At 40.4% G+C, this 15,797-nt stretch overlaps 2 protein-coding genes across 2 annotated transcripts; both read right to left on the minus strand.

Moving 5' to 3' along the window:
* Positions 1–212: 212 nt before the first annotated feature.
* On the minus strand, positions 213–8,016 carry znf687a (zinc finger protein 687a). Its single transcript, XM_053327202.1, has 11 exons — positions 7,978–8,016; positions 5,557–7,551; positions 5,115–5,370; positions 4,780–4,982; positions 4,493–4,677; positions 4,205–4,381; positions 3,960–4,122; positions 3,606–3,857; positions 3,403–3,515; positions 3,011–3,113; positions 213–2,693 (listed from the first exon to the last, which is right to left on the minus strand). The coding sequence occupies exons 2-11, from the start codon at positions 7,528–7,530 to the stop codon at positions 2,076–2,078; spliced, it is 4,044 nt and encodes a 1,347-aa protein (XP_053183177.1). The 5' UTR covers positions 7,531–7,551; positions 7,978–8,016; the 3' UTR covers positions 213–2,075.
* Positions 8,017–9,711: 1,695 nt separating this feature from the next.
* LOC128366032 (26S proteasome non-ATPase regulatory subunit 4-like) lies at positions 9,712–15,468 on the minus strand. Its single transcript, XM_053326678.1, has 10 exons — positions 15,403–15,468; positions 14,279–14,419; positions 14,089–14,203; positions 13,496–13,582; positions 11,717–11,785; positions 11,339–11,554; positions 10,940–11,048; positions 10,658–10,795; positions 10,023–10,078; positions 9,712–9,936 (listed from the first exon to the last, which is right to left on the minus strand). Exons 1-10 carry the CDS (start codon positions 15,426–15,428, stop codon positions 9,766–9,768), a joined length of 1,128 nt encoding a protein of 375 aa, XP_053182653.1. The 5' UTR covers positions 15,429–15,468; the 3' UTR covers positions 9,712–9,765.
* Between the last annotated feature and the right edge of the window lie 329 nt (positions 15,469–15,797).

Genomic DNA, 15,797 nt, shown 5'->3' on the forward strand with positions numbered 1-15,797 from the left:
ACGTGGTAGGATTTATTTGCTATCAATGTAACATCTGTTAATTTTTATATATTCTCTGTCTATATATTTCTAAGAAAGTATATTTTAATAGAATGAAGAGGACTATTTAATGTGTGTTACTCTGATGTGCTGATAATTTAGATATTTGCCACTGTACTGACAAATGGAAAATTACACATAATTAAATGCAATAAAAATAATAAATGTACAAACTCACTTATTTAGACATCACATCACTGTTAAAATGGAGGATGAAACAAGTTATAAAGAAGACATCAATTCAACTGATAATGTGCCAGATTTTATTTATCTTTTTTTATTAAATGTTTGGTTAGAACTTATCTTGTCAATGCAAAAACATAAAAATAGAGCGATGTGTGTTAAAGCATTGGATAATATCCTGAGAAAGTAAACACAATCACACACAGGTCATAGACAACTACAGCACATAAAAAGAAATGTATTTCTTTCTTCTTTTTTTTTTTAAACAGTGGACTTTAGCTCAGTCTATAGATCCTGCAGTCAGAGATATTCCAGCCAGCCATGAACAGATGAAAATGATGCAAGTTGACAAATCAAAAATCAAATCACGACACAGCACTCAAAACTGAATACAATACATCTGATTACATCCAGTTATGCAGAATAATCTTAATTTTAAGATGTAGCAGTGCCAAAGACAGAAGAAAAACTCAAACACATGGTTCTCGTAATGAATCAAAACATACAAACTGATCTTTTGTTTACAGTGATCTTATGAAACAGGATTTAGACAAACATAGGTCCCCATACCAAAAGCCCAAAATACAGTATTTTACTTCCTCACAGAGAAGGAATTAATCAGTTATCTGATGTAAATGCAGCACATTACACTTAAAAAGAGTTAAACCTTCATTTCAATGGTTTCGAAAGTTCTACCCCGATAACTACAAATTGTGTCGACTTCAGATCATTGCTGACCATTATCACAATACACTATATTTTTTCAAGTTGACTCCTTTTTTTTCAGAAAACTACCTGTTTATTTCAGTCAAGTATGAATAGAAACCTGAAGAAATATAAAACTTGCTGAGACAAGTTCTCAAAAACAGTTATTGATTGCTCTTATTGGGCAGCGAAAAGATCCCTCTGACATGATTTCAGTGTTAGCGAAGGGGGGAAAAAATCCACAGTACGTTGCGTTACGATCAATATCCTCCATTAGTTTAGAAGATCAGCTGAAGCTTGTTTGGAGTTTCAGGTTGGACAAAGTAAGTGGGTATCTTACACATATCACAAATCTTTAGTACAAAATTCCCTCTTTACCATCCTCCCACTTCAGCACAGCTTTGACGGCTTACATATCTCACGCAAACTTCAAGTCTTTGTAAATAAATGTTCATATATACACACACACACACATTAAAATGTGTATTCGCCAATGGCTGCCTTTAAAGTTATAAATCAATCTAAAATGTTATTGTATTATTATATTTTGAATAATGGCTGGAAATAAGTTAGAAGTACACATACTTGATAGCCACTGAGCTAACGTACTCTATCCCCTGCAATCATTCTCTAAAAATATACTTAAAAAAGGACTTTGCAAAGTGAATAACTCCTGGGTTGGCATTCAAGAGTCTCAGTAGGATGAAATATTGAAATCAAAACCGTCACATTCCATCGCTGTCTATCAACATTCATTGAAAAAACCATCATAATCACAGTAAAATCCAGTACTAACATTCACGGGTCTCTACTGGCACATTAATGTGTGAATGTGGTCACAGCGGTGAACTAGTCAGACTAACGGCCCGCTGCCTGGGAAGTAGCTGTAATCTCATTAGTATCGTTACTGAACACAGAAACGCTGCGTTAGATCCTGAGTGTCACAAGTAGAAAGTTGAGGCTTGTCTCGCCCAGTGAGTATCAGATTTGATTGTTTTACAATCTATTAACATAGAAATTTGATTCTAGTAATCTTTGGTTAAATTAGTGCATCAGTGTGCTGACCTACACTTTGAGGAGCAGTCAGGGATAAATAAGGCACGTTTTCATCATCTACTGACTCTACCCCTCCCCTCACATCTAGCATCTTAGGTAGTTTTTCCTGCATTCCTTGCATTGATAAAAGCCATACCATGAGTTCTGAAGTGTGTATTCAGATCTGCTGACTTCTCAAATTGTTTGCCACACACCTTACAGGCCAGTGTGGCCTCCTCTTCCTTCCCTTGAGCCATGGATAGCTGAGAGGAGGGCGATGCTGGTGCAAAACCGTCCAGCGAACTCCTGTCATCAGGGTTCTTGCTGTTAAGAGGGGAACCAGCCAGGCACGCACTGGCTTGCTGGTTGTCAGTGTCTCTCACTTTGTGCATGATGAAGCGATGGCGTGACAGGGAGGAGATGGATGTGAAGCAGGCGCCACACTGCAGACACTGCTGGTCGCTGGCCTCTGGCGCCCCTCGCCGGTGCTGGACGATGTGCTCCAGGAACATGGCCTGGACCTCGGTGGTGAAGCCGCAGGGGGCACAGCGGAACCCCGACTCAGGGAGAGGGTAAGGTGCAGGTGCGGAGGCAGAGCGCAGCTTTTTCACTGGACTCACTCCATCTGTGGATTCTTCATCCTGCTCCACCTTCACAGCTCCTCTCCGTCTGCGGCGGGTCCCTAAACTGCTGTCCTGTTCTGAGGAGCTCTCTGCCTCATCTCTGCCTCCCTGAGACAAAAGTTCAATTCAAGACAACTGCTGTTACTATACTGGCCAGTATATAAAATGATATTTCTATTCTGGAAGATACTGTATATTTGAAAGTCTGGGTCTTCTCTTTCTTTTCTTTTTTCAAATGGAGACTTAACCTCCAGGAGAATGTGATGGCTTAGGTAACGTCTTACTTTACTGACAGTACGAGTGTGTGCATTGTATCTTTAAAAAAGTATTTTTCCAAAAACAGGTGCGTGTGTGTGGGGGGGGGGTATTTTATAGTCGTTTTTCCTTAGTGACTTCTAGAAAGAAATACAAAGCGAGTAGCTCACCATCAATGTGTCCTGTTTCACAGTGTCCGTACTGTGTCTGAGCTGAACATGCCTCTCCAAGAGCGCTCTGCTGCTGAATGTTTTCTTACTGTCAGTACAGAACCTAAACACACACACACACACACACACACACACACACAGACACACACAGACACACACAGACACACACAGACACACAGTATGAATATTTGATTGAAGTGTGTATCATCCAGGCCAGAATGTGCAGGAGTTCTAGGAGTTATCTATTTTGATATTTTAAATAAAGTTGCAGTGTCTGCAGGAGTTACACTTCAGTCAACTTTACAATTTGTTGGATATTTTCCTTGAGGGTTTCCAACAACAACCCTGTACATTAAGGTTTCATCCAATCAGAAAATATGTGGGACACTTACTGGCAGCGGAAGGAACGACTCATGACTTTGTGTTTGTCTCTGATGTGACGTCTCATACTGGAGGTGGTGGTGAAGGAGCTCTCACATTTGTTGCAAGGAAACTTCTTCAGTATCTACACAAACACATCCATGTATGTGACTGTATCCAATAAAAACTAAACTTACAGGAATTACAGATCTTAAAAAAAGTAAAACTTCCAAACCTTGTTATGCTGTTTTGCCATATGGGCAATGAATTCTTCCCGGTCTGTGTAGCGAGCGTGGCAAGGCACACACTTCCACCCTGAGGGGGTCTTTATCCTATCCGTCTTCACTTTCTCCTCTTTATCTTGATCAGTCAGTTCTTCCCCATCTGAGCTCTCCAACTTCACTGATGGCCGTGAACAAGAGGAAGTGGCTGGAGTTGAAGGCAACTCTTTGCCTTCGACTTTTTTGGAAGTGGGAGTCTTGTGGGACTAAGAAACAGGAACAACACAGAGAAAACAAGTGAAATCAAAAGGCTGAGATTGTTTCTTATCTAAACACTAACTGAACTATATTAGATCATCTAGATATACCTTGAAATGGTCCATTAGGGAATTCCTCTGAGAAAACAGCTTAGTGCACTCAGGGCATTTGAACACTTGCACCTTTTGATTGGTTAAATGAGTGTCAAAGTGGAGGTACAGCAGGGGCTTGTGTGTAAAAACTGTGTCGCACATGACACATTTATAGATCATGCTGTAAGAAAAAAAACATTGTAAGAGAAACACTTATTTTAATGTCAGCTTCAATTCTGTGAGTGTTTAAGTGTAGGCAGTACATGGCCTGTCCTTCAGTGAGCGTCGGATGTTGGGCAGTGATGTGGTTCTGTATGCTGGGGGCAGATTTAAAAGCCATGGGACAGTTGGGGCACTTGTGGAACATATCACAATGAGACTGTTGGATGTGAGACTTCACTGAGTTCAGCCCTCCAAACACCACCTGGCAACTGGAACATCTGCAAAGACAGAAGGAATTATGTGAAAATGTAAATACAGTTTCTGAGGATAAAACAACAACAGTATATTTTTTTTGTCTAATTGAACAACCACATAGAGAGATATCGCACCTGTACCCGATGCGGCGTGCAAAGTGCAAACAAGTTTCATCCAGATGTGTTTGAAAGTGTGGCTGCTTGGCCGTGCCACCGCACTCTGGGCAGACGTGCGGTTGGCTGCCTTGGTGGATGCGTTGGTGAGCTGCTGCACTACAGCTGTTGGGCAGGAGCATTGGTGGAGAACATTCTGTGCACGACTGAAGAATAGCAGAGGAAGAATAAAGATCATTTTACATCCACACACACATCCACACATCCACACACACACACACACACACACACACACAAACACGACTCACATTGGTGTGTGCTGATTTGATTTCTTGGAAATGCTGGGCCACCTCTTCTTTACTGCTGAACTGAGTCTGACACTCAGGACATTTATTACTGATGTACTGCACGGTGTCTGCTTTCTTATTAGATATTCCTTGATGAGGCTGGGCTACTGAGATTGGGGTGGCCTGGCCTAATAAGGAAGATGATGATGCCGAAGGAAGCACACCTGAAGAAAAGTAGAATTGAAAGAGAGAGAGAGCTGCATCAAGGAGGAATATACAATCACACAAGAACCACATCCAAATAAATAAATAAATAAATAAACAAATGTGCTGAGACAGAAACACCTTTCACTAACCATTTTGCGTCAGCTCCTGATGGACAATCATCTGCTCCACAGGTACGGGTTTCATGACCAGGTGTGAACACTGCATGATCAGACCTCTCTCCTTGTGCTCTCTGGCGTGTAAAAGCAGGCTACACTTGTTGAAGAAGACCAAGCGCTTGGCACAGTGATTACAAGTCACCTCAATCCTCAATGAGCGCCGATCATAGTGCCGCGCCAAACTCTGCTCTAGGGCAAAGGCATCGCCGCACTCCAAACAGCGGTAACCCTGCAGAGGAGCAACCATTCATCATCTCAAATATGGATGCATGAAACTGAAAAATTATGCTATGAGATCATGATGGACCTGCCTGGTGGAAACATTATCCTCTTTGGAAGAAAAAATATATACTTGTACACACACTTCCTGTTCCTTCATAATATTTATGTTCACATGAATGAAAAGCTTTCTCACCTGTGCAGGTAGAGGAAGGCCCCACTCTGCAGGAGGAGGAGAACTCAGATCTGGTTTATAACTGGGCAGCAGATTCTTGTTGTTAAGGATTTTGTTGAAGGCTTCTACCAGGTTGGTCTGACTCTTGGATATGATCGCACCGGTGCTGTTGACAATGGAGGCAGGTCTGCTGCTACCTTGAGAAGGAAGTAGAGCTGCAGGTGAAGGCAGTGTCGCCCCACTCTTGAAAGCTTTCTGACCAAGGCTCCGCAGGTTGATCCCACCTTGGCTGACTCTGGCAGACGAGACAGAGATGGAGGGCAGGGCTGCGGTTTTGGTGATGTTGACAGCTGTGGGGGAAACTTTAGGCTTAATGGTCCCGGCGGGTTTGTCTTTGACTGTACCGAAACCTTCTGTGGTTACAGGACATGCATCCTGGAGAACTGCCATTGCAAGAGACTGCTGTGATACCTCCTTCCTGGATCTTGTGTTATGGCCTTCTGATGAAGGTTTTGAACCCCTAGAAGTGGCTCTTACATTTCTTTTAGGTCCCACACCAGTCACAGTCCTTGTGTAGTTCCCTGAAGGCATTTTGATTTTAACTTTGAGGGGGCGCAAAGGAGATGAAACTGTCTGTGAAGCACTAGCAGACACAGGATCCTCAGATGACGTGCCATTACCACATTTCTCGTTGTTTTCCACATCTCCAGCCATCTTTTCTGGTTGCTCCTTAGTGTTATCTGTCCTGTCCTCTTGGCTGGGCTCAGTTTCCATGTGCTCCTCTTGATGATCGAAGGCCATGTGGTTCTTTACTAGACCTGGTGTTGGGGCCGAATCAGGGCTGCTACTGCTTCTCTTAGGGAATACAAGACCCGTCTCACTGGGTGGCGGGCTCTCTGGCGAGTCCCTCTCATCAATCACATGCTCTGGGTATTTCTCCCCTTGGACTGATGCAGAGCCCAGATTGACAGATGGAAGGCTGTCTTGGGGGCTGTGTGGCTGAGGAGCTGTGGAGGGAGAAGTGGGGGTGGTAGGTCGCCCCCCCTGTGCACGTTGGACTTTAGGTTTAACCAAAGCTAGAGACGAGGAGAGAGGTGGAGGAGGAAGAGAATGGTGGCATGAAGTGGTTTCAGGGGACCTAAGCAGCTCAGACTGAAGTTTTGCTCTGTGTTTAAATTTTGGAGGTGAGGGCATTACAAATTCTGGGCTCTCCTGGATCACCAGTGGACTACCCAAGTCTGGTTCTGAGTCATCTTCATCAGAGTGTGTGCCACGCTCAATTCCAACTTTAATATTCCCATTTTGGGGTAAAGGGGAGGGCAGCGAACTGTCATGCGGACATGTTTCCTCTGTCTGAGGGGCGCGAGGAGGAAGGTGAGGGCTCAAAGAATGCAGGGAGGGAGGAGGTGAGGATTTGGGACTGGTGCCACTCGAAGACTCAGGGTATAGATGACTCTTCAAACTGCTCATGACATCAGTCGTGTGCTGCACTAATCCAGCTCCTTTATCACATTCTTCTTTGTTATCACTCAGTGACGGTGAACGCCGGGGCCATGGCTCTGCGTCTGACTGTCCCTGATCACTGGTGGCAGATCCTTCGAAGCCATTGGCAATCTGGGGCTCCACAGCAGATTCAGCAGGGGATTTGGTACCCACCTGTGAGGTGACATCACTCAACTTGACCTGAATCTCAGAGTCTGAACCACTGTTTGAATGATTGTCTGTTTTGTCATCATCCCTGACAGAGCTCTCCTCCTCTTCACAGGACTCAGACCGTACTTTGTTCTTCACAATAACGCTGACCACAGGCGGCTCACTTTGGCAGGAGAGCAGGGGAAAGCACGATGGGGACCTCGTCTCTCTTTCCTCAATATTAGTCACCACCTCATCTCGTTCCTCCTCTGGACTTGACTGGATGGCCTCTTTAGCATCAATGTCAGGGATGTCGAAAGCTGCCAGCAAATCATCAAAGTCTGGGGTCTTCATGTCCCCCATGGCCAGCACAAGGCTCAATACCTACCAAGACAACACAAGAGGCAGAATTATTCACACACACTGAGCTTTGCTACTAAACTTTTACTTAATCACAGACATGAAAATGTGACAGCTGGTACCGCAACAAATTCGTTTGCACAAAGTAAGATGTGCTGTTATCCTGCTCCAGACTTTACTGAAGATGAACACATAGCTATAGAAACCCAGTTAGATAAAGTTGGTGTTTAGTAAGTCAGACGGAGCTGTCATGTTACAACAGGTGGCTAAAAGCTACTTAGCCTGTAGCGGCTAGCTGGCCTTGCTAACGTCAACCTACCAACTTTCCTCCAGAAGTCAAAAGCTGTTTTATCAGTTCAATACTCAGCTAATGTGACCTCGATATACAGTTTTGAATGCATGTTATGTTTCCTGCAGTCGATGCTGACTCCTGTATTTAGTTTTAGTTACCTGCTGTTAAGTTAGCGAAGTTGTGGTTCCTGACTTTCCTCTCGGACGCATAAGTTCTGCGTCACGAAGTCATGCGACGGAGATTTTCCTCCCAAAATGTTTCAGCTTATAAAAAAAGATGATTTAACTAACTAATCAGAACTTATCAAACATAACTTAACTAATGTTGCCAACTAAATCTTTCTTGTCACAAACTATACTTTCTATAGCCATCTCGTCTTAAATGTAAAATGTGTTTTCACTTGTTACAATAACTCAAATGTATTTTACAAACTCTGCAAAGTAAAAACCTACGTAAGTGGTAGAAATTCAGTGCATAGGTATATTTACTCAAGTACTGCTCTTATAACAATTTTAAGATCATTTTACTTTACTTGAGTATTTTTATTTTAATGTTGAGTATTGCTTTTACTGTGTATGACAGATACAATTACGTTTAAGATTTTACATCAAATGATAGGCTTGTAACCCCTTTTAATTGTCATCTTTCAGTTGTCAATGAGTTGTTAGAAGCTCCACTAAAGAGAGATTTATTTATTTTTTATCTTAACGTTCAGACTGGTTTAATTTAAATAACTGTTTCACATCAAAAACCACAAGAGTATGCAATATTTCAAACGTTTTTGTCTTTCATACTTTGACTCAACTAATAATGAATATCAATGACTAATAATGTAATTTGTTATGTAACTGACCTACGTACTTATAACTTTTCTCATAATAAATCATGTTTACATATATTTCTGAGTTACATGTTTACACTGATTTTATATATATAGATATACACACACAGGGTGTCCATAAAGTGTCTTTACAATTTAAAAATATCATTACAAAAGCAATTGATGAGATATCCTAATCAGGTTTGTTATATGTACTCAGTGGTTATCAAAGTTTTTAATCACATTACATTTGTGTATTGTGTATCTAACAAAGATACGGGACACCAACAACCTGAAGCAAGAGATCACTGATGCCATTGCCACCATTGATGAGGCTATGCTACATGAACATGGCAAGAAACCGAGTACCGTCTTGATATGCTTCATGCAACTAATGGTGCCCATATAGAGGTGTATTAAATGATTACATTTTCACAGATTTGTCTATTCATTTGATTTTGTAATAAATTTGTTAAATTGTAAAGAGACTTTATGGACACCCTGTATACCTATAACATAACCCTATTATATAAGAGTACAGTTTCTGTCTGCAGTTGTCTGTATCTCTCCATACCTTGCCTATGATTAGTTAATTACACGTCATGTATTAGTGTTGTTTTCAATAAGAAGCATTTACAAAAAAAAATCCCTCCATTTTAAAATGCAAGTATCAGTTTGAACTGGACAATGAATATGTAATACCAGTGAATGTGTGCAAATTAGTTGATGTTTTGGAGATAAGTGTGTAAAACCTGTTGCAGCAAATGTAAATACATTTCATCAGAAGAAGTTACCACTTTGTATTCTGTAAATTTATTGTGGATTAAAATCTGTCTGTGCTACTGAGTAGTTATATTACAAAAGATTCAAAAGTAAGCATATCTGCTTGGCACAAAAGACAAAATCAAAATAGTCCCAAAAATCAGAAGATGACTCTTACTGAAATTTAAAAAATGGTCAAAGTTTGTTTACAGTCTGCACAGCTACATAAACAAGATGATGAAACAAAAGATGAACAAAACAATTTATGTACTGAGGAAAGTAGTAATGTTACTGTGAATAACACATGCGGTGCAATTCTCAGGTGTTTTTATTCAACATATATCAATTTTCTCTTTTTGGATGTTTATTTCTTTTTCTCCTCATCCTTCTTGGTGTCAGGTTTAGAGCCTGTCTGGGAAGCCAGAGAGCCCATGGCGTTACGGATGGCCTCGTTGTTTGGGTCGACTCCAGGAAGGTTTTCCAGGACACTCTGAAGGAATTCTGGATCCTGCATAACATCGTAGTCCTCTTCATCCTGCACAAAGATAATGTTGCAACTAATCTTTGTCGAGCACTTTCAAATCTGATGAAGACCAGGATGCATTGAAGGCAAGTGCTTACCTTAACCTCACTGGAGTCCATGTCAGCTCCAGTGTCCATGTCCTCAGCACCAAACTCTATAGGAAAATGGAACGGAGATGCTGTTTGAGCAGGAAAATTGGGGTTGACAGATAATTGTTGCCATTTTTAACCTGAGTTGCATGTTCCTGGGTGGACTGCTGCACACACATGACAGTGAGATCCACATAATTATCTGTTGCCTGAGGATTATGAGTATTGCAGGAAGAGGTTTGTATTGAGTGACAAAAACAAACAGCTATGAATCCACCAATGTCAGCATAATCATGATCCAAGTCAGCAGATATATTTTCACACATCTACAATCACTTTGTTGCATGATAAAATGTCAGATATGACGTATAAGTTTCAGTATTAGTCTGTGGCTTTTCCAGATTCAAGAATACACACAATGTGAGTGAAACACATTCTGAACTAGAGCCACCAAAAATATACTGTAGGCTTCCTGACACTGAATGCAGTAGATAAGCCAGGTCTTGCTCAAAATGACCAAATGATGTCTGATATGTGTTTTTTAATGTTGATGTGATTTATACTGAATCGCCCTTTGTTTTATAGGCTATCAATTCTCTGGGAAGTGAAATTCAGAAAATTTAAAATAGGCATCAGTGTTTAACCTGCTCCTGATCCCTGCATGGACATCTGCAGAGCATAGGCGATCTGCTCATCCTCTGTCATGCGGCTGATGTCTGGTAAAGCAGGTGCGGCTGAGTCTGTGTGGGGAACAGACATCTTCAACAGGGCATCTTCGGACTCTACAACAGAAAGACAGAAACACATGTCATGTAAGTGGAAACACTCTTTGAGCAGTTTAAACTGCCCGTCTCTCACACTGAGAGAAAACAGGAAGATATTGACAACTAAGTAAGCAAAAAAAAGTTAGTATGCATTTCTCTTACCATCTGCAGCAGGGGAGGAAACGCCAGCTTCTGTAGCGGAGGCAACAGCAGCTCTGCGAGCTTCATCCTCCTGTCGTTGCCTCTGCTCCTCCATAGACACCCGCAGAGCCTAGAGAGAGGTGAGGAGAGGAAGAAAACAGACAAGGAATCTATTGAGTGTGGGCTCTGTACATGTTATCCTTAAACACGATTTCACTTATGTCATCTGTTCAGAAAAAAACAACAACTTCAAATCATAATGACACAGCTGTATTACTCTAAATACTGACAGGTAACCTCACACCACAGAAATACACAAATGTAGTATAGAAGGTATGTTTTAAGAGAACAGCAGCACTGAGATGAATAATTTTAGAGTCTCCAAAGAACTATAGAGGCTCTTTTCTCCTGCTCTCTTACCAAGGCGAGCTCTGGGTCTGCACTCGGATCCACTCCAAATTCAAAGTCACTGGCACCCAGGCCTAACACTGCACCTCCCTCTCCAGCCAGGATGGGTGAGGACAGCAGGGCATCGGCCAGGCTGGGACCTGGGGGCACTGTGACTAGATGGGAGCCTACTCCCTCTTTGCCATTCAGTGTGTTGATGAAGGCTGTCAGCTTCTCTGTGTTCATCTCCTTTGATAAAAAAAAATAGGGTGAGCATATGGCGCAGACAACACAGAGGAGCAAACCACCAACAATAGCATAGTTAAATGTTATATATAATGATTGTGTGTGTATATGTATGTGTTTGTGTTTGTGTGTGTGTGTGTGTGTAGCATTGTGGGAAAAAAGTACCTCCTCTCCAAAGTTAATAATGTCCACGTTGACTTTTTCTTTCTTCAGACGCTTTGCCATTTTGACAAGCTACGGAGAAGACAAAATAAACACAGATATTACATGTGTTATTAGAGGCCTGATAGATAAACTGTTGCTATGAGCCAAATATAACTAACTGATGAACAGGGATCTGATTCATGAAGTAAGCTAGGTGACACGCAAGTAAACCTGGAGCAGCATTTTCACAGCGTGAAAATAAATTAAAAAATGCAACTTTTTTAAACAGTGTTACCACTATCAGCCACATTCAGTCATTCAGAGCAGGCCACAAACTACCACTGAACACTTTTCCAATGAGATTTTAAATCAGCATCAGTATTGGCAGAGAAAAGGTTGGATGAGTGCATACCTACATTCTTTATATGAGTCCATGTTCCCAATTTGAAGTTTTACAAATCAATGTTACCCAGATAACTTTGTGAGACAGACCACTGCTGTGTGCATATTTATACTGATAAGGTTGTGTTTAGCTTCTTAAAAGATATTGACTGTTTAAAGTGGAGTTTCTCAATTCACTAGATAACACAGGGAGAAGGATCAGGTTAGTTTGCATTTCAGTCAATTATTTACATGACCTACTGTGAACAATGATGAGTCCTTCTTATAATAATAATAATTATTATTATTATATACTGTATACACATGACAGTGTTGACAGAGGATTCATATTTTATTTTATATAATTAAAGTTCAAGGTGTGGTGAGCAGCACACTTTTTGAAAAGACACCAACCTAAACTAAATTTTTAAAGTCTGATTTTCTCCTCAGGTTAAATATACTGTATAAACCACTGTATAAGACGCACCTTTAACGCAATCATTTTTTCATTGAAAAGTGGGGTGTGTCTTATACACTGGTGTGTCCTGTACACCAGTAAAATGCAGAGAGATACAGGTTGGATCTGCATATGATCATAGGTATGTAAAGGTCCGCCCATACTAAGAATTATAACTATAACAATAACTATAACTTTAAACAAAATGATGTGAGCATCCACACTTATGAACTATAACTTCCTATAAGCAGTGGTGTCAAGCACACGCTGCACACTCCGGCTGTGTCCGTAGATAATGAAAATAGATAGACTATTGATGACCCTTTACAGCTATATGTTGTACAGAAAAATGATTGTGTGTTGATCAGAAGTATTTTGGGACACTAGCAGCTGTGATGTTTCAGAATTTACAGACCAAACTGATGTTGAAGCGCAATGTGCAAAAGCATGCAGCAGTATATTTGCTCACAGTGACAGCTCTGATGAAGAGTTTTGGGGACTTGAGTAAGCACATGGGTATACACTGTATTAAATATGTAAAGTTACTGTGTTCTTTTAAAAGGTTTAACTGAAACCCAGCCTAACACAAACCCGGTCTGACTTAATATACTGGTCCAGTTCTGTTAAGCAAATCATTACCGGACCATTAACCATTAACCCAACACACTGTTTCAGGTGTAATATTGGTGTGTTGATTGTGTTTCAAATAAAAGTAAATTGAGAAACTTTTGGAGTATAAACATATGTGTTTATGAATGAATAACTACTGGTGCATTCAACTAGTCTTTAATAGAAAAGCATTTTTCCCAGCATGACACCCCCCCCAAACTGGACTGCATCTTATACACCGGTGCGACTTATACGTTGTTTTATACGGTACGTTACAAATCAATTATTTGCTGGGTAATACACTTAAACAAATGACAAAACAAAACATTGACTTATGTCTGAAGGTAGCTCACCTCTTTTTCATTGTCCTCCACTGGGCTGCCAACAAATGCAATTATGCGCATTTTGTGGTTTTTGCCCTGTCTGTGCTTCAGTGCCAACTACAGAGGAGAGAAACAGAATAAATGAAAAAAAGAAACATATGAACACACATGACGACATGTCAGAGCAGGAAAAACACAGGTGGTACAAATATCATCAATGATGGCCACATTACATTTATGTAAGCCTGTTCCACTTATACATGTTGGTTCACTGGAGTGGCTTACTGAGAGTGAGACACTGTTAGTAATACTACAGTGACAAGTAAAAATGTCTGCTGTGAAAAAGGCGTACAGCTCCTAATAAGTGTGAATCTTTTCATATCTCCAACCGCCAGCCCTGTTTTCATACTGTACTGTGAAAGAAGGGAAGCGGTCACAGTTGTATTAAACCTAATGCTGTTTAGATTATTATGGATAAAGATGTATTTAAACGTACAGCAGTAACTTTAATTGACCTCTTGATGTGTTCTAGTGCCCCTAAAATTCACTTCACACACCAAAAGTCTATCGGTGTCCTACAGGAGGAACAGGAGAACAATGTGCAAACTAATTCATAAACTCACATGTGCCACCCTGATGCCGGTGCAGAAGCTGATGTTTCCACGAGGCTGTACAGCATGGAGCTTGGACAATATCCTCCCCGTGTCTGGAGTCAGTGTCGTCAGCACCTCGCAGTTGCTGCACAAGTACAAAACATATTATTGCACTGTATCTTAAATGTCAGTACATTAATTGAAATGCCCTGCTTCTTACTTTGCCATGGTGATGAGGCCCACATTGTTTTCTGGGTTGCTGCGGGTCTTGGAATGACAAACAATATTAACTGCATCCTGCTGAGCCTGCAGTCTGGTGGGCAGAAAGTCTCCATTGCGCATATACTCACTGTTGTCCACACTAAGAAAAAAACAACAGGACTGTTAACAATTACTAGTGCTGGAAAAAATGTACAATACACAATTTGGCTAAATCTCAGTATGGATAGGTAGGCCATAATCAATATTTTGCTGCTCTGATGAGAGCATGTACAAGTGTTATTGCTGAAACAATTAGTCAATTAATCTGAACAGAAAATGAATAACCAGATTTTTTAAAAAACGATTCATGGTTTATCTCAATGATCAAGCAGAAATGTATGAAATATTGGGGAACCACCCTCTCAAATGAGATTACCCTTCCCTGAGTTATATACATTATAATACACATTTTATGGTGTTGGACTTTTGATCAGACAAAATAAGCAATTTACAAAGTCACACTGGGAATATGTGAAGGCGGATTTCTAACATTTAACATAGGAAATAGATGATGAAATAATCCACACAATAATGGATAGTGACACTCTTCAGTCGTAGCCCTGATGGACACAATGATCTGATGGTTTGTAGTAGAAACGTCCAGCAACACACGTCTCTCTGCGTAATGCAATATTGTGATATTTAAGTAAGAAATGAGCAACAATAAATCCAAATCAATAAGAGCTGTTTACTTTGATGATAACAGTAACATTTGGTGCGTTATCTAGCTCAATGCTAACAAGTTAAGCGAGACCAATTTTAGTCGACGTGAGGCACAACTCAGGACTTAGAGGCCCACTTCCTTAAACACCCTTTACTAAAACGACGCTGTTCATCGTTATTGAAGATATAAAGTGTTTAAAGACAATAACCTGACTAAAATCTCTTAGCCAGCTAAGCTAATGCTAACGTTTGGCTGTGTACAGTGACTCAGGGAAAAGCAAAACAAGTCGCTTTAAAGCTGCACATATGCTTCACACAAACTACCTCAAAATGCGTATTTTAATTTATCATGCCATAGATTTTTGTGGCACAAAATTGGCATTTAAAACGTTCATTTTAAACATTTTTGCGTTTCCTTACCAGACCATAGTACTTTCAAGCACCATCTTGATGTCTGTCGGTGTTTACGTCATCGCGATAGCTTATGGGTAATGTAGTTTTCTTTCACAAATTCTTCTAATGAACTTCATTTAGATTTAACATTTAGATTCAACATTTAGATTTAAAATTTAACATTTAGATTTAGATTTAACATTTAGATTCAACATTTAGATTTAACATTTAACATTTAGATTGACACGGAAAAGAACTGTACACATTGTTATGAAGTGGAATCATATTTCTTAAATATTTTAATTTTCATAGTACATTAATGAATTAACAGCAGATGAAACATTGTGGGATACAAATAGCTCTAAAAATGGTTGTTGAATATATGCTTAAGTATATGACTACAATAATGTTGTAAGTAGGCC

The sequence above is a fragment of the Scomber japonicus genome, chromosome 10, assembly GCF_027409825.1.
Source record: "Scomber japonicus isolate fScoJap1 chromosome 10, fScoJap1.pri, whole genome shotgun sequence".
Lineage (NCBI taxonomy): Eukaryota > Metazoa > Chordata > Actinopteri > Scombriformes > Scombridae > Scomber > Scomber japonicus.